This window comes from Leucopleurus acutus, assembly GCF_964270905.1.
Source record: "Leucopleurus acutus genome assembly, chromosome: X".
NCBI lineage: Eukaryota > Metazoa > Chordata > Mammalia > Artiodactyla > Delphinidae > Leucopleurus > Leucopleurus acutus.
The window spans coordinates 31,651,797-31,677,315 of record NC_139148.1 but is presented as its reverse complement, the minus strand read 5'-3'; the positions used below and the strand labels follow the sequence as shown (position 1 = coordinate 31,677,315).

General features: G+C 36.8%; 1 protein-coding gene across 1 annotated transcript in view; it reads right to left on the bottom strand.

Annotated features, from left to right (window-relative positions):
• Nucleotides 1-25,519, bottom strand: part of CFAP47 (cilia and flagella associated protein 47) — a gene marked incomplete at both ends in the record, with an annotated part of 506,613 nt that overhangs the window by 94,417 nt on the left and 386,677 nt on the right. Inside the window, 4 exon segments of the mRNA XM_082864365.1 lie at nucleotides 695-799; nucleotides 4,765-4,873; nucleotides 7,986-8,161; nucleotides 24,282-24,379. Of these exon segments, the coding sequence (XP_082720491.1) occupies nucleotides 695-799; nucleotides 4,765-4,873; nucleotides 7,986-8,161; nucleotides 24,282-24,379 (488 nt within the window).

The following is a 25,519-nucleotide window of genomic DNA, read 5'->3' as shown; positions in this document are numbered from 1 at the left end:
TAATAACTGTAAAATTTATGAAAAATTTTCATTGGCAGTAAGAGAGTTATGCCTAGGCATTCTGTCGGTAGCTGTAAGAACAGTCATGAAGACGGGTTGAAGCCAGATGTCCTGGGTTCAGGTCTGAGTTCGACCTCCTACTAGCTGCCTGGTCTTAATTTCTGTGTCTCATATTCCTGATCCATATAATGGGGTTGGCCATACTTCTTCCATAGGACTCTGGACAATGAATTGAAATAATTCTTAGAATGGCATGTAGCAAGTTTAGAGATACTTAAAAAATATTTTTTTAAATTCTTATTATTCAGATGAAAACAGAGTGAAAAAAATAACACAGCACTTGCAAGATTACATTTTATACAGTTTTATATTTAAGTTCATGAAAATTTGAGTAAGAAAATCCAAGTCAGAAAATTAACATAAATGCTAGCAATTTAGCATTTACATTAAAGTCCTTACATTTTAAATCTGGGTGTATATTCTCTTTCAGTCAAGTGATCTAAGGATTTAAAAATGCCTTCTTAAATGCCTGCACATACATAATGCATACTGTATTTTCAAAAGTTCATTTAAATAATAATTTACAATAAATGTGTTTTGCTTGCAAAGATGTCAAGTGGACAAATTAGATTTACTTGTGTATTGACTTTAAAATTTAATTAACTTGTCTTGGTCCAAGAATACTCTATTGTACCTGAGCACAGTGGAAGGTGACAGAAGTCTGATGACCAGCTCCTCCAAGAGCAGAAGGACGAAAGTGAACAGATATGTCTTTGGTGGAGTGAGGTGGTGTGATCAGCTGTGTAAATTAAGAAACAAGAAAGAGAAACAAAAATCAATACTTTTGTTTGAGTCAGCATCTTTGTGTGCTAGGTGTATACCAGGTTGATGTGCATGTGATTAACGTGTTGCCTTATACACATTAACCATTCTCAGTATGCCTGCTTGGGGAATATTGGTGAAACAGCCCATAGTAAACAGTGTTTATTAGTGCTCACACAATGTTCTTCCCCCAGACAATGACCACATCGACCAATAAAAGGAAATCAGGATGAATTTTTTAATCTGAGTTGGAATCCCCAATAATAGAAATGTACATTTTATTTAAAGAACCCATAGCTTATTATCCATCCCAAAATACATGTCAAACCACTGGGAACCTAACTTGCAGTGTTGGCGAGGTCAAAAGAAATGAACTGAGTCTAAGTGCAGATGTAAGACATGCTTCTTTATTGTACAATGAAGTTTTTTCTTTGTCCTATTACATAGACCCTCAAGGTGTGACCTGCTAGAATAACTTGAGTCTGAAATGTATTAATCTGAGTTACCTCTTTAGAGATTGTGAAAGAAGCTAGAAACTCCATCATAATATAATGAAGGCTTGAAGATCTTAAGTAATCAAAAAGCTACACTGTGAATAATGTAATATTTATTATCAACCCTTATAGAATGACAGAATGAGTGGCACATTTGAGAAGTAAGTCAATTATTTTTTCACTAACGTATTTTGCCAGATAACTTTTGAAAAAGGACACTTGCAATTTGGCAAACTCATTCAATCTTTGTAGAATACAGCACTTGCTCTTCAATAAACTCTGAAAACGACCATAAAAAAAATACAAACTTAATTTTAGAACAGAGTTACCTCCTTATTATACATGTGGTTTATCTACAGCAAATATTTTTTATCTCAGGCTGCGTGTCCCTCTGATACTTCATTATCAGTTTTGACATTATCAGTTAATGCATATTTAAGGAGTTCAAATTAATATCAGAATTAACTTTAGCAAAGAAAAAAAACAGAAAAGTTGCAGTTCATATGTTCTTTCAATTTAGCAAATGTGACAAAAATATTTATCTCCCTCCCCCCATACATATATAAAAGAAATCAACCATTTCATTGGAAAAATGTATAATACTATATTAACTTAGATTTTTAACTCTAGTTCTACCACTGACTAATCATGTGGTCTAAATATTTTAGCCTCTCTGGCCTCAAATTCCTTTTCTATAAATATATGTCAGAGGCATGTGGTGAAAACTGAGGTAGTGTATACAACCAAGCAATAACTCAATTCCTTTATTTCCACCTAAAATTTACTGAAAAATGCATCTCCCCTGGTTTCAAGGAAAAAAAGATAAACACGGTTGGATGGAATTTAACTGTAGCAAACCTACTGGTTTAGTGTAATGGGATATATAAATAATATGTTAAACATATCAGCTTTTGAAACTTAAAAACATTTTATTACAAGCAAGTGTCATCAGCAGTACCAATTCCCATGTTTGAGCTTACACTAGATCCTAGTTCAAGAGGGAAAGATATTCTTGCGAAAGTTAGGTAAACTGAAATTTGGACAGGATATTAGATGATGGAGGAGACTAATATGCTCTTAAGAAATATAATCTAAAGTATTTACTGTTAAAATAGCATCTATAATTTACCTTTAAATTGAATAGTAAGAAGTGTAAGAGAGAAAAGAGAGGAAAAAATGTAACGAATTGTTACTATAAGAACCAAGATAGAAGGTATAAGTTTGTGCATTGTATTATTCTTTCCACTTCTGTTATCTTTTTGAAATTTCTCATAATATATAGATGGAGGACAGTAAATTTTTAATATCATTATTTGCCTTGATAATCAATCTATGCTTACTTATTGAAGCATTTACAGGTAATCATCAATATTTAAAAATCCTTACTTATGTAAACATGAATATTACACAACAAAGCCAGGAATAAAGTTATATATACATATCTATATAAAGTATATACATATATATATATAATATACTTTCCATTTATTACCATTACCATTAATGTATGTTCCTATTTGTTCTATAACATATAATAGTATTTTTCTCACCTGTAAATTTATTTTTGAGTTGTTTCCAAATATTAATTGCATATTCTGTGGTCAATAATATTTGATAAGTGTACAAAAGAATGAATGGACTAGAAAACCATGGTTGGAAATGTTAAAGCCGAGACCATCTTTTTCATTATGCAACGTTAAGATGGCATCTGTAATACAATGCATTTGTTTTCCCTTGGACCACAGTTTACATTCTCTGTAAAAGTAGTGATACGAAGGATATGAAAACACCACTAATGAGTAATTTCTGTTAAATGTAAACTATAGCCTGAACATCATATTCTGTTTAATTTATGGAAAATATGGTGTTAAGTAATACAAACATACATGTATATTTTAAAATAATTTTTCCAAGATTGCACTATATACACCAATTTTAGCAATGTAATACTTAGCGATATCTGATTTGACGCATCATGGCAGTTAAGAACTAATTTTATATCATATTAGTTGGCAACCAGTAAGTGACAAGAGACAGGTATTAAAATATAAATAAAGAAATCACATTGTAGATTCGTTAAACAATCATCAAACAGCAAATAGTAAAAGCCTTTTTCTAAATACCATGATTTACTGTGAGGTCCTCTGAAGAAAATAATCTATTGCAATTATCATTTCGAAGTTTACTTGAAAGCAGGGTTTTGGCATTCACTATACATATTTGGTATCGTATGCTTTGGAAATAGAGACAGGGATGCTGAACCTTCAGATCTTGTTTTGCTACTTGGGGGAAGATAAAGTGATTGAGGCCCACTGACTGGCTCTAGTCTCTCCCAGGAATGAAGGAATGAGAAAATGAGGTAGAGAAAAAGAGAGAGAGGCAGAGCTGTCAGCACTGTCTGTGGGGAGGGGGTGATGGGTAGGAACTAAGGAAAAGCTAAAAAGAACTGGCGTCCTGGGACCTGGACACATAGAATAACCATTGAGTCAAATCATATTCCTAAAATGCACCACTTTGGTGGGGACGTTGATAGCTGGGGAGACGCAAGAGGGAGGGTGGGTCTCCTTTGTGGACTCTTCTCACTCCTCTACACTTAAGGGTCAGTGAGGCTTGGGGTTTTCTACTTTTCTATATACACAGATCTCCCCCCATATACTCCCCAAATTTCAGTTATCATTTTGGTGCAAATGATCCCCCAAGTCTTCATTTCTAGCTTAATATTCTACCCTGAATTTCAGAGCCACATAGCCAATTGCCTATGAATATTCCCTGAATTTATGTTCCTTTGAGATACTCTCCAAACTGTACATATCTTAAATCAGTGTTCTTAAAATGTGCTCTTTCTCCAGCTGCAGCAGCAGCAGCAGCAAGAGAACTTTTTAGAAAAGCAAATTCTCTGTGCCCCATATACACTACCAAATGTAAAATAGATAGCTAGTGGGAAGCAGCCGCATAGTGCAGGGAGATCAGCTCGGTGCTTTGTGACCACCTACAGGGGTGGGATAGGGAGGGTGGGAGGGAGACTGAGGCAGGATGTATATAGGAAATCTCTGTACGTTCGGCTTAATTTTGCTGTGAACCTAAACTGCTCTAAACAATTGTCTCTTTAAAAAAAAAAAGACCACTCCAATTAAAATCAGAAAAAAAATCATATTATTGGGAAACTATTGCAAAAACTGGTTACCAAAGCGGTCAGGAATAAAGCACAACCAATTTATTTAGGGTTCAGTGAAAATGAGCATGAATCTAGCATATATAATTTCAAAAATTTACATGAACATGATACTGATTTTCTTGATAAATTAAAATTGGCAATGCATATATTTTAAAATTTTAGCATTTGAAGCCTTATTAATAATTCAATTGCTAATACTCCATGGTGTCCCAAAATCAGAATTGGAAAATGTTCTACTAGTGGTAGATTACTCGGCTTTCTGAATATACTTACCTGTGATCTGTTAATCTCCAGGACAAAATTATCGGGATTACTGTTTGTTGCTTCCAATTCTAAGGTTTCGTGTGTAGGATTATCTAAAGGAATTATCTGAGTGACAAACCTGGAAGGAAGAACAAAGGTAGTAAAGTTGTTCAATGATAAATTTCACAAACTTGTTGACTATTATGGGTTGAACTGCATCCCCCCAAAAGATATAGTAAAGTTCTAACACCCAGTGCCTCAGAATGTGACCTTATTTGGAAACAGGGTCATTGCAGACGTAATTAGTTAAGTTATGGTCACACTGGAGTAGGGTGGCCCTTAATCCAACATGACTGGTGTTCTTATGAGAAGATGATGTGAAGACACATGAGAAGGCCATACGAGAAAGGAGGTAGAGATTGGAATGATACATCTACAACTCAAGGAACACCAAAGATTGCTGGCAAGCACCAGAAGCCAGAAGAGCCAAGGAAGGACTCTCCCTTTTGGGTTTCAGAGGGAGCATGGTCCAGCTGAAACCCTGATTTCAAACTTCTAGCCATTCTAACAAGTGTGAAACAATATCTCAGTGTTTCCATATTGAAAGAGACCCCAACTACACAGAAAAATGTACGAAAATAGAGCCACACCAATGTATATCCTTAAGAATTTTGAGGACATTAGGTACAATTAAAGACCATGAAAACTTCAGAAGAGGAAAAAGACCCACAAGACTAGTTAGAAATACAGTAACTATCAAACATCTTTTAATATTATGCAACTTTAAATTATACACAGTATGACTTAGATAAAAAGTAGTTGTTTTAGAAAAACGTAAAGAACAACAAGAACTTGAAAGAAAAAAAGGCTAGCACTTTTAGGTAAAATGAAAAAAAACATGACTGTAAAATTGGTTGAGCCAAATATTTTCACAACACTGACTTATATTTATTAACAATTGTATATATATATATATATAGTTTATAGTTTTATATATATATTTAGTTTTCACATATTGGTATATATTTAAAACAAGAAAAACTTAAATCTAGAAATAAATTTGTAAATAACTTGTAGCAGACACTGTAGGTGCTCCACCTAGTTTCCTGCCTCCATCCTCCAACTCCCGCATGCTTGCTGTTCATCTTCCACCTGAGACTTTCAGATGATTGCCTTGGGATCCTGAAGTCCTCAGCCCTAGAGCAGAAGTGGCTGGGAGTTTACAGCTCATCCAGAGGAAGCTTATACTGCCTAGTATGGGAGTTCAAAAGCCCAGAATCTTGGCATCGAGACAAGACAAACTCTGAGATGTGATTTATGCTCCAAAGCTCTCCACAGCAACAGATAAAGTCTGGGACTGTACCTGCAATCACATCTTTGCTTAGCTTCTTCCCTTTGCTTATTCTGCTTCCCTTGTTCTCTTACTAATTTTTCCTACTGGGATCACACCTCCTTAATAAATCACTTGCAGTGATGTTTTGGCTCAACATCTGGCACTGGGAGACTTGAACACTCTTTTGGTGTGCTGAGGGAGAGACATTAATGAGAAGGCACTGATTTGCCCACTGGTACACGTACACTTTAAAAGCAGGAAATGTGACTTGATTATCCCTATGCATCAGCGCCAAACTTGACCCCAGAAATGTACTAGGAACTCAATCACCTAAATATAAAGGTCATATTTCAAGGGCATATGGTATTAACCAAATGACCAAGTATTCTCAATTGCCCAATACTTACCCTCTGCTTTGCCTTGACCAAACTTTAGTCAGCTTTCTATCTTTCCCATAGGCCCCTGAATTCTACTTGTCCCCAAGCCTGAGCAAGCACCAAAAAAGTAGAATGTGCCTCCCTTCTGGGCTTCTCTTGGGAATCAACTGACCACAGCAAAACCCTTTTTCCTATCAGTCCCCACCGGTCATTTTCCCTTCCTTGTCCAGCTTTCCCTCCAAAGATTCTGCTTATTTCTGCTTGCTCCTTCTTTAGCCTATAAAAGAAAAAGCTTGCCCGGTTTGATATTGAGTAGCTTGCAGATTTCTGAGAGGGGAATGTTCTCCGAATTGCAATAGTACCCCACCAACTATTTCAATAGTCCCTTTTCCTCCCTTGCAATAATCATTTTGAATAAAAGCCTCTCCTTACTAAGTCCTGACTTGTTTTTCTTTTCACACAAGTTTTCTACACGGTCATTTAAATATCAAACCTCCCTGGAGAAATAAATCAATTACTAAAAACATATTTATGTCTTATTTTAAAATACTAAATGCATTATAACAATATTCTTTTAGATAAACATTTTTTTTCTTCCATGAAATAATTTTATCTATTAAATAGAACTTACTTTCCAAGGTCACAATGTATTTCTGTGTCTTTTAATGTATGCTGACAAAGAAAATCCAAGATTCAGTCTGTGTTCACAAAGCCTCTATAGTCACAATGCAGAGAGGAGACAAGCTCACGTTTCTAATGGTAATCTAGCAAAATAGGGTCTTGTATATACATTATGGTCTTAATTTTCATGCTTCACATTATAAAAATGTTTATCCTTTAAAATTTTACAAATATATTTATTTATTCATCATTCATTAAAATAAGAATTATTCTAACTCTGAAAGAGCATATAAACTAGCAAAAGACATTTTCATGGCGTAATGGAATGCATCGTACACACCAATACTAAGTACAGTCTTTAAAACTATAACAATTGGATATTACTGTTAAAACAAAGAAAGTTGACTATTTTACTATAAACTGAGTTAATCGTGAGCATAGAGGCCATGTGTTTGTGTGTGTGTGTGTGAGAATACACAGTGCAAAGTTTTTCATAATTATGCCATAAGAACACTCGTCATTGCACTGTGAATATATGTGTGTATCTGATTTGCATTTAATTGAGAATATAAGATATAAATGAATTTTTATCATGAAAATTGAAAGTTTAACCCCTAGTCCTTACAGAATCATTTTCATTTGGTGCAACCCAGAAAAATATGGTTAACAAAAAGTGAAGTGAAAGAGAGTATATAGGGGCAATTTAGGAATTATTTAACTTGATATTCTAATAAAAAATATCTTTGCATTAAAGAAAACAATGGTAATTCTAAATTAGTACATTTTACCAATGAATGGTATTAAACAAAGCTAAAACTATGAGCGAGTGTAATCTCAATGATTATACCATGCAAAGAAATAATTTTAAAGGTTAATTTCAAAGGATCAGCAATAAGTATAATGCCACACTCAAACCATACCTTTGTTCTCTATAGCCTGTAGTCGCTGGAGAATACCGTACAACACAGTTGAGAGAATCTAGTGGAAATAGTACAAGTTCCTTGAGTCCACTAATGGCAGCACTCGATAACTGCACATTTAAGTGAATAATTTTCTCTTCTGGATTAAAGAGACGTATTTCAATACAAACACTCTCCTAGAATGACATAAGATATATAAAATTAGCTCTTAGCATCAGCATAGAGTCATTGTCCTATGGAAGCCATAAAACAATGGCCAAATGTATAAAAGTTTATGTTTCTCCTTGACCCACTACTGAATGTACCTCACTCTCTTTTAATCTCTTACATATTTTCTTCGTTTATCCTTGCTAAATGGTGACAATATTTTTTTCAACAACAAACGGTCCAAGAGATCCACCTAGCTAAATGCTAAGGAAACTGCAAAATTACATTTAAAATATATTTGTCTTCAGTACCATTATTATTATGAGGTCTGTCTGTCAATGTTTCTTCTTGCTGTGGTACTCAAACTTATCATCCGTAGAGGTCGCTAAAATATGGGTTACTGGCCCTCTTCCTCAAAGATTCTGATTCAGTACATCTGGGATGGGGCCCGAAAATTTATCTTTCTAAAAAGCTGTGGCTGCTTCTGCTGATTCCAAGGATACACTTTAAGTAGCTCTGTACATTAGTAGCAAATTCTAGAGACAATCTGAACTAAGAGGTCAAATTATGCTGATGACATGACTACCTTCCTGTTTAGATTCCTCCCTTCTGTAAGGTTTCTCCTGTCCTGCCTCATGGGTTACATCCACTCAGCCACGGAAGGCACACTTCACGTTCTAAGACATTTCCTGATTCTCATTCTGATCCATTCTGGCTAATGACTTATATCTTTTTTTTTTTTTTTTTTTTTTTTTGCGGTACGTGGGCCTTTTTTGTGTGTGCTACGCGGGCCTCTCACTGTTGTGGCCTCTCCCGTTGTGGAGCACAGGCTCTGGACGCGCAGGCTCAGTGGCCATGGCTCACGGGCCCAGCCGCTCCGCGGCATGTGGGATCTTCCCGGACCGGGGCACAAACCCATGTCCCTTGCATCGGCAGGTGGACTCTCAACCACTGTGCCACCAGGGAAGCCCACTTATATCTTTTTTCTAAAAATTTTCTTGAAGTATAGTTGATTTACAATGTTGTGTTAATTTCTGCTGTAAAGTAATTCAGTTATACATATATTATTTTTCATATTCTTTTCCGTTATGGTTTATCACAGGATATTGAATATAGTTTCCTGTGCTATACAGTAGGACCTTGTTGTTCATCCATCCTGTATATAGTATTTTGCATCTGCTAATCCCAAACTCCCAATCCATCCCTCTCCCATCCCTCCTACCCTTGGCAACCACAAGTCTGTTCTCTGTGTAGCGACTTATATCTTACCCCATTACAGCCATGATCTCCACTACAGTAAAAGCCATTAGTTGAAGGAAATGTGTCAAAGGTGATTAAATAGACAGGACATATCTCAATCTTAACAAAGACCAATTGTCTATAATGTCTTAACCTAATTAAATGGAGAATGTTGGACATTTTAGTCATAAAGTTTGGTAATGGATGTACTTTGGGACATGGAGCTATTTTGAAATTTATCAAATCACATTAAAGGAGCTGGTGGGGACAGGTGGTGATGGGGAGAGAGTTATTCACACAACGTATCTTCAAAATAGACATTACAGCTTTGTCCATGAACAAGCATTTGCTTGATTACCTCTGTATAAATAAATGAGTGGATAAGTATTATATTTTAGGGGGATGGAAAAAGCATTTAGTGTGGTGAACATCATCTGGCAAGGAAAGATGGAAATCAAGGATATAGACAAGTTTATAATTACTAGATGAGAGAAGATATCATTTACTACAAATCAGATTTAATTATGAATGCAATTGAAAATGGCCATCTACAATAGGAGATACACAAGATCTACAAGAGGAGATATTAGAATCATGGATTCCTAAAATAAATGGCCATTAAATTCCTACAGTAAAATATCCATGCTCATAATTATAAAGAAGGAAAAATAAGATATAACATGTGAAAAACTCATCTACAATAGGAGATACACAAGATCTACAAGAGGAGATATTAGAATCATGGATTCCTAAAATAAATGGCCATAAAATTCCTACAGTAAAATATCCATGCTCATAATTATAAAGAAGGAAAAATAAGATATAACATGTGAAAAACTCAACAGTGGCATTACATCACAAAATTTACTATTTCTTAGGCAACCTGACATATTTTATAAGACTGTTACAGAACACAGACTCCTAGGAAGTTTCTGAGGGTCAAGCAAATCAACAACTAACCCAAAGGAATATGCCATGATAACAAATACCAACCACCATATATTAGCCTAGAAACTTTGCCCAGGTCTTTGGACAGAAAATTGAAATGAGACATTTCAGACTAGATATGTGTCCTGGTCTATTACTCAAATTTCTTCAGAGGAAGTGTCAGTTTAAGACACTGCTATAGCTTCCTTTTTTTTTTTTTTAATTTTTGGCTGCATTGGGTCTTCATTGCTGCGCACGGGCTTTCTCTAGTTGTGGTGAGCAGGGGCTACTCTTTGTTGTGGTGTGCGGGTTTCTCATTGTGGTGGCTTCTCTTGTTGCGGAACACGGGCTCTAGGCACACGGGCTTCAGTAGTTGTGGCACGTGGGCTCAGTGTTGTGGCTCACGGGCTGTAGAGCGCAGGCTCAGTAGTTGTGATGCATGGGCTTTGCTGCTCTGTGGCATGTGGGATCTTCCCGGAGCAGGGCTCAAACCCGTGTCCCCTGCATTGGCAGGCAGATTCTTAACCACTGCGCCACCAAGGAAGTACTATAGCTTCTTCAAAGTAGTAAAAATGCTAAGATCTAAACCACTGATTATCACAGTAATTCATTTTTATATCACCATCAGCTCATATACACATACTACTGAAAAGGAAGTTTCACAAAACAGTCCCTACTCTTACCACATGTGATTTCTATGATCTATTCTATTCTATTCTACTCTATTCTAGTCATCTCTTTAAAAAATAATGCTCATTTTGACCCAGTCACATTCTGAGACGTGTACATTGAAAAACTCTGGTCTAAAAAGGAAAAAAGTACTGGAATATGGAATTGCTTTATGTCTTATCACATGTAAACTATGAATACAAAATAAAACAAAACCACTTTAAAGCTACTGTTTCCTCTGTGAACTACAAGCCATATAACAGAAGCATGCTTTGTGTTACAAATGTGTGATGACATTCTACACAGTTGGCCAAATCTCTTGGGAAATGTGGATGGCAGCTAAGGGGCACCTCTATCACAGCTCCTCCTTGACATATCCATTGCAAGTATCACTACCTGATCATTTCACTCTTATCCAGTAGGACTGGATGCCCCCTCAAAATTCTTCACAGAGCAGCCTTCCAGAGAGCAATCATCAATTGCTTACAAGCACTAAGTACCACTGCAGTCACTGGAGAATCCCTGCAACCAAATTCTCTGGAGTCTTGAAAATAGCAACAGACTCAACAGAAATGAATATTTCATTATACTAAAATGACTGAAGTTTCCAATTAATTGTTCTGTACTCCTACCATGGTAAAATATATGTCAAATTTAACTACAATATTATAAAAAATAATTTCTAACTTTCATTATGGTTTGAATATTATTTTCTTCAAAGTTTAAACAGATAAAAATCCCTAAATGATACCTTTCATATATGGTATTATATAAATAATTTCTACTAAATATCCATCTGCCAAAATAATGTCAAAATTAATTTGGACAAGATTAATTTTCCAACTAGATTTCTTAAGGCCATAAAAATTAGATATTTCTTTAAATATCTGATGCATTCAGTAAGTTAAAGAAAGGAAATTTTTGTCATTCACCATTTTACCAAATGATCAAAATTTGTAAATTTATTCTTGGAACACCTCCTTTGAGTTATCTACGTAATCCAGAAATATATAACTATTTTGAGTAAATAACATACAAAACAAAATGTATAAAAAATTACTCTGCAAGAATGGTTAATAGTCTTGCTGCCTAAGGTATCCTACCACCCCCATTCCATTTTTTGATAAATAAGTTATTCAATAGGAAGTACAAAGTCAGTTAAATTTCTGTGAACACTTGATATATTAAAAAAGTTTGAAATAATGGGCTACTGTATATCTTGCCAATGGCATTTTACTCCACTTTGATGAGTGGATTTTTTTCAGTTTATGTTTAGAATTAAATATAAATCAGTTTTGACTGATTTTTTTTTTGAAAAATAGTAATGACTGTATATGGTGACTTCAAAAGTTGTCTTTCATCTTCACATGGCCTCTTTTAGGTTCAATGATAGAGCGTATTCCTCCATAAGTTGTCTAGTATTTTTCTCTTGATTGTACTTAAGGAATATTTTAGCTAATATAATGACTGTTTAAAGAAACTGCTTCCATTTCTCACAATCCTTTGTAGAGAGACCAAATTGGGTATATTTAATCCTGTGGAATATAGGTAAATATTTTAAAGCATGAGAACATTCATAAGATGCTGAAATTTAGACTACTGAAAAAGTTCAAATACTCAGAGAAGTCTGGAATACTATTTTAAAATATGTACAAACAACTGAACTGAATTCTGTTAAGTTATAAACCTTTTCAAAGGGAATTTGACTATCTGCTCATCTTAAAACAAATATAAAATATTTTCGGCATCTAAATACATATTATATGTTTATTATTTTCTTAAAACAGAAGAAACATTTTGAGAGATTTAAAAACATAAATTAGATCAGGTCATTCCCTTCTTCACACCTCCTAGTGGCTTCTAATTGCACAAGGAATAAAAACTCTCATCTTGCCTTTTGAGGTCCTACAAGATGGTGTCCTATAGACACCTCTGATCGCAAATCATACCTTTACCATTTCTGTCTAAGCTCCAGCCTCACAAGCCTCTTTTCTCTTCCTGGAGTGCCTGGGCTCCTTCCTGGCAGGTCCCTTCCCACCAAGCTGATTTTGTCCCAAGGGCTTATACATTGGTTAGTCTCTCTACCTGGTTGTACTACTTCAGTCTTTGTGTCATCCTCAATGAAACCTTGGACTATTTTCGTTTGTAGAATTATCACTGTCTAAATTCATCTTGTCCATTTATGGTCATGGTAATGGGTTCACCTGGTGAACTAAACTTAGTGGAGTGTAATCTGAAAATGGTTTCTCTCCTCCACTGCTGCTCTCCAAACCAGGCAGGATCTCCCTTTCCCCACCCCTGTTGTTATCTTAGGATGGTTCGCAATGCTAGAGCAGTCTCACTGTCAGATATATAAAGAAATACAAAATCAATCAACACTTTCATCTCACATCCAACAAATACTTTTCCTGATTTCTCTCCCTGGCACACCGTCCCCACTTCCAGGACTATCTACTGATTTTTCAGACTGCCTGTGAAGAAGGTAGACATGATCTGTTCTTTTCAATTCCTTGCTCTGACTTCCTCCCCTCCTGCAATCACTGTGCTAATATGGATCCTTCAGGTTACAGGATGTAGATGGGATGAGAGGTACAAGAACAAAGGCCATTTATTTAATTGATGCTGGGTGATCTTCTCCAGCTGACTTGCTAGGTCCCTCTTTCTTACTCTTTCTAGCATTACCCCCATGTAGACTCTTCTGGGTTCTTCTCACTCTAGTAGAATGTACCTTGAGGCAGATTCTTTTAAAACAGTCCAAGCCCAGTCTCCTTCCACAGAGTAAAATCCATTTTGATCCAGAAGGTCTTATCATGTGTCAGTGGAAGTGTAGCTGCTTTCACTCTAGCCATTTTCCCTTTACATACGGTCCAATCTGTGGGCAGGAACGCACCAAAATCTAATGGGCATTAAACTGTCAGTTTCCACTCCTTAAAGAAAACACCGCCACTCTCTTTGTGTTCTGGCCGTGGCATACACAGGCTAGAAAGTGGATGATAGGCTAAAGATTTCTCATCTCCCTAGACACAGCAGAAATATCATTTCTCCAGCAAAATTCTATGCTCTCCTTCACAATATAAAGATATCATTGGGTAGCAGCTATCCAATCAGAGGTTACATTTCCCAGACCCTCCTACACTCAGGCATAGCTGTGTGACTAGTTCACTCCAATAGTATGTGAGTTGAAGTGATGTGTGCCACTTCTATGTGACTAGCGGGAATTCTCTCCTCTCTTTTCTCTTTCTCCACCCATGTGCAAGAACCTTTGAGTCCCTAAAGGATGATGGATTCACCATATGGGAGGAGTCTGAATCCTGGGATCTCAACATGGAGGGCGCCAGCCACTAACCAGGAACAAATGAACCACACTGTTACAATTATTAAAAATGTTGATTGTGTTAAACCATTGAAATTCTGGAGTTCGTTATATCAGCTAGAGATGCCCTAACTTATACATTTAGTGAGTCCTAATTAAGTGGCATAGCAAAACCTTTCACAGCATGGAGAAAGAATTATCTATAGTTCTCAGGTTTGTATTTTACTTGAAAATCTAAGACAATAGAAAAACTTCACATAGAGTATCCCATTTCAATTTTATTTTTGTTTCCTCTCTTAACGCAACTAAAATATTAGCTCCATGCAAACAGGAGCCTTGTTTGTATTGTTCATCACTTTCCTCAGCATCTAGAATAGTGCCAGGGATACGAGAGACAGTAAATATTCATTAAATAAGAAAATATGCAATTTTTAAGAGGCTTTAATGTTTGTATATAAATCTAGTTGTTAATACGTCTAATATTCTGGATAATCACAACACTGAACTAAATAATACAGCAAAAACACTCATAAAATCTGACTCAGGAGGAGTTTAAAAATATCCAGTTAACTCAGGCTGACCTCTTTCATGAAAGTTATTGGGAAAGAACAGCTGCCTCAGATGGGAGAAAGACACTGGGTTAACTTTATCATTTGGTTGCTGGTTCACACCTTCTCTGAACAGGAATAATTTAATTCACTGAGTATTTCTACCGAAAACTTCATCAATTCCTATTCTTAATGGGTCAAAGAAAATGAAGATTATTATTATTTTTGCCCATAAAAGCCTAATTGAGTCAATGACAATTCAATATGCACTAGCAGGAAGTATTTTTCACCATATCCTCTCCTAGAAGATAATCATGAGTTCATTATAAAAGGATTATTTCTGAGGTCCAAAACCACAATAATATTAATTTAAATAAGGCATATTATTGAGGAATTTTAATTTTATTCAACTTGAAAACATTATCAAGTCAATAAATAAATTGTACCAAAGGGGATTTTGAAGTGTACCATGTAATTCAGAAGAAGTGATAACTATAGTCTGTCCTAGTAATTTTTCTAAATTGAAAAGTCAGTGCAAGCAGTTCAGGACTCAGAGGAATCAGGTAGACAGCTGTGAACTACAAGCACCATTGTCATGCCTCTGCTACTGCCATCTACATATCACTGTGTCTATGGAAGTCATGCCTCACATCCCCCCTCACCAACTCCAGTCCTTTGCCATCCAATCTGAGTCATACAGATTGCAGAGGTGCAATCAAAGTGGGAGATAATTCCAGACTGGGAGTGATGTGGGGTGAGGATGCACTGATAGGCACTGAGGAGTTGTGAAAAAGCCAGAAACTCCTGCAGAGTCTATAGGTTTGTTCACGTGTATTCAGACATTTCCCACAACCTTGAAGGGGGAAAAACTATAAAAAGCAGTGACAAATAGAAATATGTCTAATTACAGGGACAAATACCTAGGAAGTACCCTCCTGCTTAGCCTGTTTAATATAGGCTCTCTCTGTCTCAAGATATAGATATAAAGGGGACCTTCAAGACGGCAGAGGAGTAGGACATGGAGATAACCTTCCTCCCCACAAATACATCAGAAATACATCTACATGTGAAACAACTCCTACAGAACACCTACTGAACGCAGGCAGAAGACCTCAGACTTCCCAAAAGGCAAGAAACTCCCCACGTACTGGGTAGGGCAAAAGAAAAAAGAAAAAACAGAGACAAAAGAAAAGGGATGGGACCTGCACCACTGGGAGGGAGCTGTGAAGGAGAAAAGCTTTCCACACACACTAGGAAGCCCCTTCGCGGGCGGAGACTGCGGGGGGCGGAGGGGGGAAGCTTCGGAGCCGCGGAGGAGAGCACAGCAACAGGGGTGCAGAGGGCAAAGCGGAGAGATTCCCGCACAGAGGATAGGTGCTGACCAGCACTCACCAGCCCAAGAGGCTTGTCTGCTCACCCACCGGGGCGGGCAGGGGCTGGGAGCTGAGGCTCTGGCTTCGGTCGGATCCCAGGGAGAGGACTGGGGTTGGCGGCGTGAACACAGCCTGAAGGGGTTAGTGCACCACAGCTAGCTGGGAGGGAGTCCGGGAAAAAGTCTGGAGCTGCCGAAGAGGCAAGAGACCATTGTTTCTGGGTGTGTGAGGAGACGGGATTCCTTCCTCGTGTGCCCACAGAAGGCAGAGCACCACCTAAACAAGCTCCAGAGATGGGCACAAGCTGCGGCTATCAGCTCAGACCCTAGAGACTGGCATGAACCACTAAGGCTGCTACCGCTGCCACCAAGAATCCAGTTTGCAAGCACAGGTCACAACCCACACCCTTCCCAGGAGCCTGTGCAGCCAGCCACTGCCAGGGTCCCGTGATCCAGGGACAACTTCCCTGGGAGAACACACAGTGCTCCTCAGGCTGTGGCAACATCACGCTGCCCTCTGACGCTGCAGGCTTGCCCCGCACTCCAATTATGACTACCGTAGCCTTCCCTCTCCCCAGCCTCTGAGCAACAGAGCCCTAATCAGCTGCTGCTTTAACCGCCTCCTGTCTGGGTGGGGAGAAGATGCCCTCAAGGCGACCTACACGCAAAGGCAGGGCCAAATCCAAAGCTGAATCCCAGGAGCTGTGCGAACAAAGAAGAGAAAGGGAAATCTCTCCCAGCAGCCTCAGGAGCAGAAGATTAAATCTCCACAATCAACTTGATGAACCCTGAGGAATACCTGAATAGACAACGAATGTTCTGAATAGACAACGAATGTTCCCAAAATTGAGGTGGTGGACTTGGGGGCAACTGTAGACTTGGGGTTTGTTGCCTGTGACTGATTTGTTTCTGATTTTTATCTTTATCTTAGTTTAGGTTTTAGTGCTTGTTATCACTGGTGGATTTCTTTATTGGTTTAGTTGCTCTCCTTTTTTTTACTTTGTTATTTTTGAATTTCATTATTATTTTTAAAATTTTATTATTAAATTTTTTTTGATTTTTTTTTTCCTTTTCTTCTGTGCCATGTGGCTGACAGGGTCTTGGTGCTCCAGCCAGGTGTCAAGCCTGAGCCTCTGAGGTGGGAGAGCTGAGTCCAGGACGCTAACCACCAGAGACCTCCCAGCCCCACATAGTATCAATCGGCGAGAGCTCTCCCAGAGATCTCCATCTCAACACTGAGACTCAGCTCCAGCCAACAGCCAGCAAGCTCAAGTGCTGGACGCTCATTGCCAAACAACTAGCAAGACAGGAACACAAACCCACCCATTAGCAGAGAGGCTGCCTAAAATCATAATAAGTTCACAGACACCCCAAAAAACACCACTGGAAGTGCCCTGCCCACCAGAAAGACAAGATCCACTCCCACCCACTAGAACACAGGCACCAGTCACTTGCACCAGGAAGCCTATACAAGCCACTGAACCAACTTACCCACAGACACACAGACCAAAGGAACAGAATTGAGAGCCCACAAATAAACCCATGAATATATGGTCAATTATTTGATAAGGGAGCCCTCAGTGGGGGAAAATATTCTTCGCAATAAATGGTGTTCATCACTCCCAAACTCATACTACGAGGCCATCATCACCCTGATACCAAAACCAGACAAAATGTCACAAAAAAAGAAAACTACAGGTGAATATCACTGATGAACATAGATGCAAAACTCCTCAACAAAATACTAGCAAACAGAATCCAACAGCACATTAAGAAGGATCATACACCATGATCAAATGGGGTTTATCCCAGGAATGCAAAGATCCTTCAATATACGCAAATCAATCAATGTGATACACCATATTAACAAACTGAAGGAGAAAAATCATATGATCATCTCAACAGATGCAGAAGAAGCTTTTGACAAAATTCAACACCCACTTATGATAAAAATCCTCCAGAAAGCAGGCATAGAGAAAACTTACTTCAACATAATAAAGGTCATATATGACAAACCCACAGCCAACATTGTTCTCAATGGTGAAAAACTGAAACCATTTCCTCTAAGATCAGGAACAAGACAAGGTTGTCCACTCTCACCACTCTTATTCAACATAGTTTTGGAAGTTTTAGCCACAGCAATCAGAGAAGAAAAAGAAATAAAAGGAATCCAAATTGGAAAAGAAGAAGTAAAGCTATCACTGTTTGCAGATGACATGATACTATACATAGAGAATCCTAAAGATGCTACCAGAAAACTACTAGAACTAATCAATGAATTTGGTAAAGTAGCAGGATACAAAATTAATGCACAGAAATCTCTTGTACCCCTATACACTAGTGATGAAAAATCTGAAAGAGAAATTAGAGAAACACTCCCATTTAGCATTGCAACAAAAAGAATAAAATACCTAGGAATAAATCTACCTAAGGAGACAAAAGATGTGTATGCAGAAAACTATAAGACACTGATGAAAGAAATTAAAGATGATACAAACAGATGGAGAGATATACCATGTTCTTGGATTGGAAGAATCAACATTGTGAAAATGACTCTACTGCCCAAAGCAATCTACAGATTCAATTCAATCCCTATCAAAAAACCATTGGCATTTTTCCCAGAACTAGAACAAAAAAATTCACAATTTGTATGGAAACACAAAAGACCCCCAATAGCCAAAGCAATCTTGAGAAAGAAAAACAGCTGGAGGAATCAGGCTCCCTGACTTCAGACTACACTACAAAGCTACAGTAATCAAGAAGTATGGTACTGGCACAAAAACAGAAATATAGAACAATGGAACAGGATCGAAAGCCCAGAGACAAACCCATGCACATACGGTCACCTTATTTTTGATAAAGGAGGCAAGACTATAAAATGGAGAAAAGACAGCCTCTTCAATAAGTCGTTCTGGGAAAACTGGACAGCTACATGTAAAAGAATGAAATTAGAACACTCCCTAAAACCACGCACGAAAATAAACTCAAAATGGATTAAAGACCTAAATGTAAGGCCAGAAACTATCAAACTCTTAAAGGAAAACATAGGCAGAACACTCTATGACATACATCACAGCAAGATCCCTTTTGACCCACCTCCTAGAGAAATGGAAATAAAAACAAAAATAAACAAATGGGACCTAGTGAAACTTCAATGCTTTTGCACAGCAAAGGAAAACATAAAGAAGACAAAAAGACAGCCCTCAGAATGGGAGAGAATATTTGCAAATGAAGCAAGTGACAAAGGATTAATCTCCAAAATTTACAAGCACCCCATGCAGCTCAATATCAAAAAAACAAACAACCCAATCCAAAAATGGGCAAAGACCTAAACAGACATTTCTCCAAAGAAAATATAAAGATTGCCAACAAACACATGAAAGGATTCTCAACATCACTGATCATTAGAGAAATGCAAGTCAAAACTACAATGAGGTATCACCTCACACCAGTCAGAATGGCCATCATCAAAAAATCTAGAAACAATAAATGCTGGAGAGGGTGTGGAGAAAAGGGAACCCTCTTGCACTGTTGGTGGGAAAGTAAATTGATACAGCCACTATGGAGAACAGTATGGATGTTCCTTAAAAAACTACAAATTAGAACTATCATACGACCAGCAATCCTACTACTGGGCATATACCCTGAGAAAACCATAACTCAAAAAGAGTCATGTACCACAATGTTCATTGCAGCTCTATGTACAATAGCCACGACATGGAAGCAACCTAAGTGTCCATCGACAGATGAATGGATAAAGAAGATGTGGCACATATATACAATGGAATATTACTCAGCTATAAAAAGAAACGAAATTGAGTTATTTGTAGTGAGGTGGATGGACCTAGAGTCTGTCATACAGAGTGAAGTCAGAAAGAGAAAAACAAATACCGTATGCTAACATATATATATGGGATCTAAAGAAAAATGGTTCTGAAGAACCTAGGAGCAGGACAGGAATAAAGATGCAGATATAGAGAATGGACTTGAGGACTCGGGGAGGGGGAAGGGTAAGCTGTGACAAAGTGAGAGAGTGGCATGGACATATATACACTACCAAATGTAAAATAGATAGCTAGTGGGAAGCAGCTGCATAGCACAGGGAGATCAGCTTGGTGCTTTGTGACCACCTAGAGGGGTGGGATAGGGAGGGTGGGAAGGAGATGCATGAGGGAGGGGTTTTGGGGATATATGTATATGTATAGCTGATTCACTTTGTTGTACAGCAGTATCTAACACACCATTGTACAGCAATTATACTCCAATAAAGATGTTAAAAAAAGATTTAGATATAAGGATATATTCATATCTACCTGCATATATGTATCTACCTATATATGGAGAGACAGTATCTATGTTTCTATCTATCTATGGCACAGCTATATATATATATGATTTAATATAAATAGGCCATGAGATTTTTTAAAAATCCTATTTAAGAATTTTTCACAACTTGTCAAGATAAATTCAAAGCAGAATGCTATTTTTTGCTACTTCAACATTTCATGAGGATTAAAAATTTCAATAACATGTACAAATACTCATGATATATTATTTTTCACACAGAAAAAATTAAGAATATAAAAACCTGAAGGAAAGAAGAAAATACATAAAATGAAAACCTCAAAATACAGTTTTCATATCATGGAGGCTAAAATTTTAAACTAAAAACTTATTGGAAATGGTTGGCAACTGATACATGTTGTTATATTTGATACCAAGTGGATTAATAGTGTTTTTAACTCTGCTTCTCTCTTACTAACTTGTGGAGAGGTTTCTGGGCCTCACCATTAACAATATAATGAATTTAATTGAAGGTTGATTACAGAATGAAAAAATACGTGAAGAAATGGTCATGCAATTTTCACTGACAAGAGAACAAATATTATGAAGGCTATGACTGACCTAAAATTTAAAGCCTATAAGGTTTTATTTACAAACTTAAGATTTGTTTTCAGCTCATTGCTATATATTGAAATTACTGACTGTCAATGGGAAGACAGTAGATTACGCTCATCATTCTACCACACCCAAACTATATGATACACAAGAGATTTTTGTGTTCAAAGAAAATGGAATAGCAGCTATTACCCATTAAAATTTCCAAGACAGTAGTGGTCATTTTGTAATGTATAAAAATATTGAATCCCTATGTTGTATACCAAACAAACAAACTCATAGAAAAAGAGATCAGATTTGTGTTTACAGGAGTCAGAGGGTGGCGGGAGGGGCAAAAGGATGTAAGTGGTCAAAAGGTACAAAATTCCAGGTATAAGGTAAATAAGCACTAGGGATGTAATGTACTACCTGACAAAGATAATTAACACTACTGTATGTTTTATAGAAAAGGTGTTAAGAAAGTAAATCCTATGAGTTCTCATCACAATGAAAAAAATTTTCTTCTTTTACTTTTTTTTTTAAGGAATATGAATATTTATTAAATCTCCAGATTGGCAAGGGTCTCCATGTTTAACAGGAAAAGCCAGGGAAAAAAATCACGTAGGAAAAGAGCAATTTGTTTGATTACTTATAAAAGCGAAACCTAAAATTTAAAGGCAAATTCACACAACTAGAAATATAAATGCCCAACAATCGTACAGAAAGAACAGTGATCAAGGTCATTAATAAGCAAAGAATTAAAAGCTCATACAGGATTCCACTTTCACACATACTCCGTATGTTTGTTTGCTTTATTTTCAGTTATACAAATCTTCTTTTTCTTTTATTTTGCATCTATCTGAGATGATGGATGTTCACTAAACTTTCATAATGTATGTAAGTCAAACCATTATCCAGTACACCTTAAACTTATACAGTGCTGTATGTCAATTATATCTCAATAAAACTGGAAGAAAAAAGATTCAAAAAGACATCCTAAATACTTTACATAAAAGAGAACGGACTACTATCAGCCAATTGTTGTTTATTATAAATATAACCTGATTTTTGGAACCTGCTGTAAGAAGTAAGCAAATTTATGTACCTCGAGGATGTAAATATTTCTTACAAAAACCCTATTTAAAAGAAGTTCTAACCATTCATTCATCTCTAGGGAAGGTGTGGAAATTGAGTTCAATGTAACCAAAGCTGAGATACAGATGGAAAATCAGAGAAGACTTAGTGTCTTGAAACCTTCATTGCCACATCTGATGATCTAAGGATTAAGTATAGTATTTCTCAAAAGTTTAGCAAACACAGCAAATGCAGTCAAAAATATTAGGAAACTATATATTGGTGTGGATAGCCATTTTAGTGTACTTCTGAAAGTATTCAGAAAGCATGTTCTTCAAGAAGTGCACAAAGGTTTATTTGATGGGATTATTTAAAACAACCCATACCATCTCCAACGACTAAATCTTCATGTCTGAAAGTTATAGAGCTAACAAATTTTTACCTTAGGTAATTACTATAAGAAAGGTGGGAAAACTTAGTAATTTGGCAACATCACTGTCATTGGTAGCATATTTGGGCAAAGTGACTTGAAAATGACTCCCCTTCTCCACCAATTTCTGTTGAAAGTGAACATTTAATTAGTACAGCACATCTGCCTGTATTCGCAAAGAGAGCAATCTAGTGGTGCTAAGTCTTGCTCCTTATTAGTAAGGAAGCCAATGTCTCCCTTTTTGAGGTGCCACCTCATGGTCCCAATTTCTCCTGGACCCATTTAAATTTTTTTTTTCTCCTGTGTCCTGATAAAGAGATAACTATTGTACTCAAGCAAAATTTGCCGCCTCAAAATGTCTCTTTGGCATGTGGATTATTTCAAACTGAAACCAATCAAAGCCCAAAAGACTCAGGAAGGAACTCTGACCTTCCCCCTAACTGCCTAAAAGAATGTAGAGAGAGGACATATTCCAGGAAGGGAGATATCACCATAGACTAGTGTGAACTAGGTGTGTAGACAGGAGGAACCTAGCAAAGTCTGTTTGTTAAAATTTCTCTCTGTGCCCCATTGTCTCTGCATGGCCCAGCAAATACTTATTTACCAAACATTTGCTTTTCTATCTTCATGTGAATGTCCTTCCTCCTCTGAGAAGTTCCAAAACACTAACCCTAACATCCTCTTTTGCCTATAGCTAAAGATGTAAGTGGTCTCATAATTAAAGTTATGTCATTTAAAAATAATCTTTAATAAAGATTTTATTCTGCAGTGATAACAGGGTCACGGAAATAGGACATTTTCACTGAGTGAAATGATCCTATCATCATCCCATTAAATAATTTTCTAGGTAGAAGAGAAAGCTTTTGCAAGTGGCACTTGAGTGCATTTCAATAGTTTAACCATCCATTTTCTATGCCTCAATGGAGATTTACCCAGAGATTAGGTGAGCAAATAATTGATTTACAGACAGAAATAATTTATTTTCTGTTGGAGCAAAAGTTGAAGATTCTAAATAATCATTCTATGAAGAAATTCATCTGCATATTTAAAAATGAAAATAACCATTATTTATCATAAGTTTAAATATTTGATTTAAATAAATGAGTACTAACAATAATTGAAAGTTAATTAAATCAAATTAAAATGCAATTAACAACAATTAATATTGTCCTCATATTTTATTTAAATGAAGACTCAATATTTGACTTTATCAAATAATTCTGGACATGGATTTAGTAATACTTTAATAATTCACATAAGACAATCCTATTCTTTGTCAGTATTATTTAAAACCTCAAATCTATGCCAGTTGCTCGAAATATATTTCAGAGTGAAAGGCCTGCTATAGAAACCAGGAAGAATCAATACTGAAAGAGTCCAGAGAGCACAGTCCTGCTTTTATCAGATGTGTGAGGAAAGCATGTAGGCTAAGGCTAATTTTGCTCTAGAAATTCTTGAGACATGCAGGTAAAATGCTTATCGGGGCAGCCACTATGATACCACTGAACTAAAAGATGTTTTCTATAAGCATTTAAGGTACATTTTACTGGATTTAAAATAAAATTACTGTAATTTGAATAATTTATCCCAAAATGCTCATTTAATATAGATATTTTTTTAGGAATAGCAATTTAGGTTTACAATAAATGCCCCAACTGTTTGCGAAAAGGAGTCTATGAACAATTAATGGGGTTCTTACCAGAGCAATACATTTCACTTCAGTAGTGTTTAAGGGTGGTCCAGGAGCACTATGGATTTCAAGATAATACCAGATTTGTAAACTGCTAATAGCATCATCTGAAAAAAGAAAAAAAAACATAGCACATCTTAATTTAGGTTTCAGAAAACCATATTTAACATAAAAATTTGAGAAACATGAATTAGATATCATTTTCAAACTCTTTCTGATGGGCTCATTTGTCAAGAGAGCTGTGAGGAAGGTGAAAAGCTGATTTCATCACAGTTTGTGAGCAATAAGAGAAGCCCCAGCCTGCATGGCCATGAGAATGGGCTGTGAAAGCTCCCTGCCTCATGCCTGCCCCATAACTCACTAAGTTCCCCACAAAAATAGGAGTGTTTTACTTTTAAGGATTAATATTTCAAAAGAAATAACTAATCTTTCCCCCTTAATTCCCGAAGTATTCACATATTATACGTAGAAATACCTAACTATGGTATTACAATATACAAGGCTACATTTCTAGTACCATAAAAATTTAGCCTAAGGAAAAAATCAGAAATAGTTTATGAAATTTCTGGTTTTTTGGGAGTGTGAAAGAGGATCCTAGCAATTTAGCCCCAAAAAAGCTGAAATGGGGTATGGACTGTTAAAAAAAAAAAAAGAAGGAGGAGGAAAAAAAGGAGAAGGTGGGGAGGGGGAAAAGAAAAAGAAGAAGAAAGAAACAACAGGCCCAAGGTGGAGCCACTTGCCTCTGGGACAGTAAACCAAGACTTAACTGCAGTTTCAACCTCTCCCAGGAATGGACTTTTTGCAATTTCCTGGTCAGCTCTAGTGAGGTAAACTTGCCTGAAACAATCCTTTCTTTTGTCCTGCTAATAACCTCCTTGTCCATACCCCACCCCCTCCGCCAGCGTTTCTATAAAACCTGGGAGTAGCTTTCTATTTGCTAGATGGGATGCCGCCTGATTAATGAATTGATGAATCAGGCCAATTAGATCTTCATATTTACTCAGCTGAATTTTGTTTTTTAACAGGACTAAGCGGTGAGAAAGTAATGTTTACATCTGGGTTTTCCAACTCTTTTTTTTTTTTTTTTAAAAACAGGCCTTTCTGCTGCCGGTGATGTCCAAAATCACACCCTTAAATCCTGAAACCAGAACCCTGGTCAACCATAAAAGCCCTGTGTAGCAGGGTTTGTACTGGCATCAAACTCACATGTTTTCTATTTGTTCTCATCTGCTCAGCTTCTCACTTTG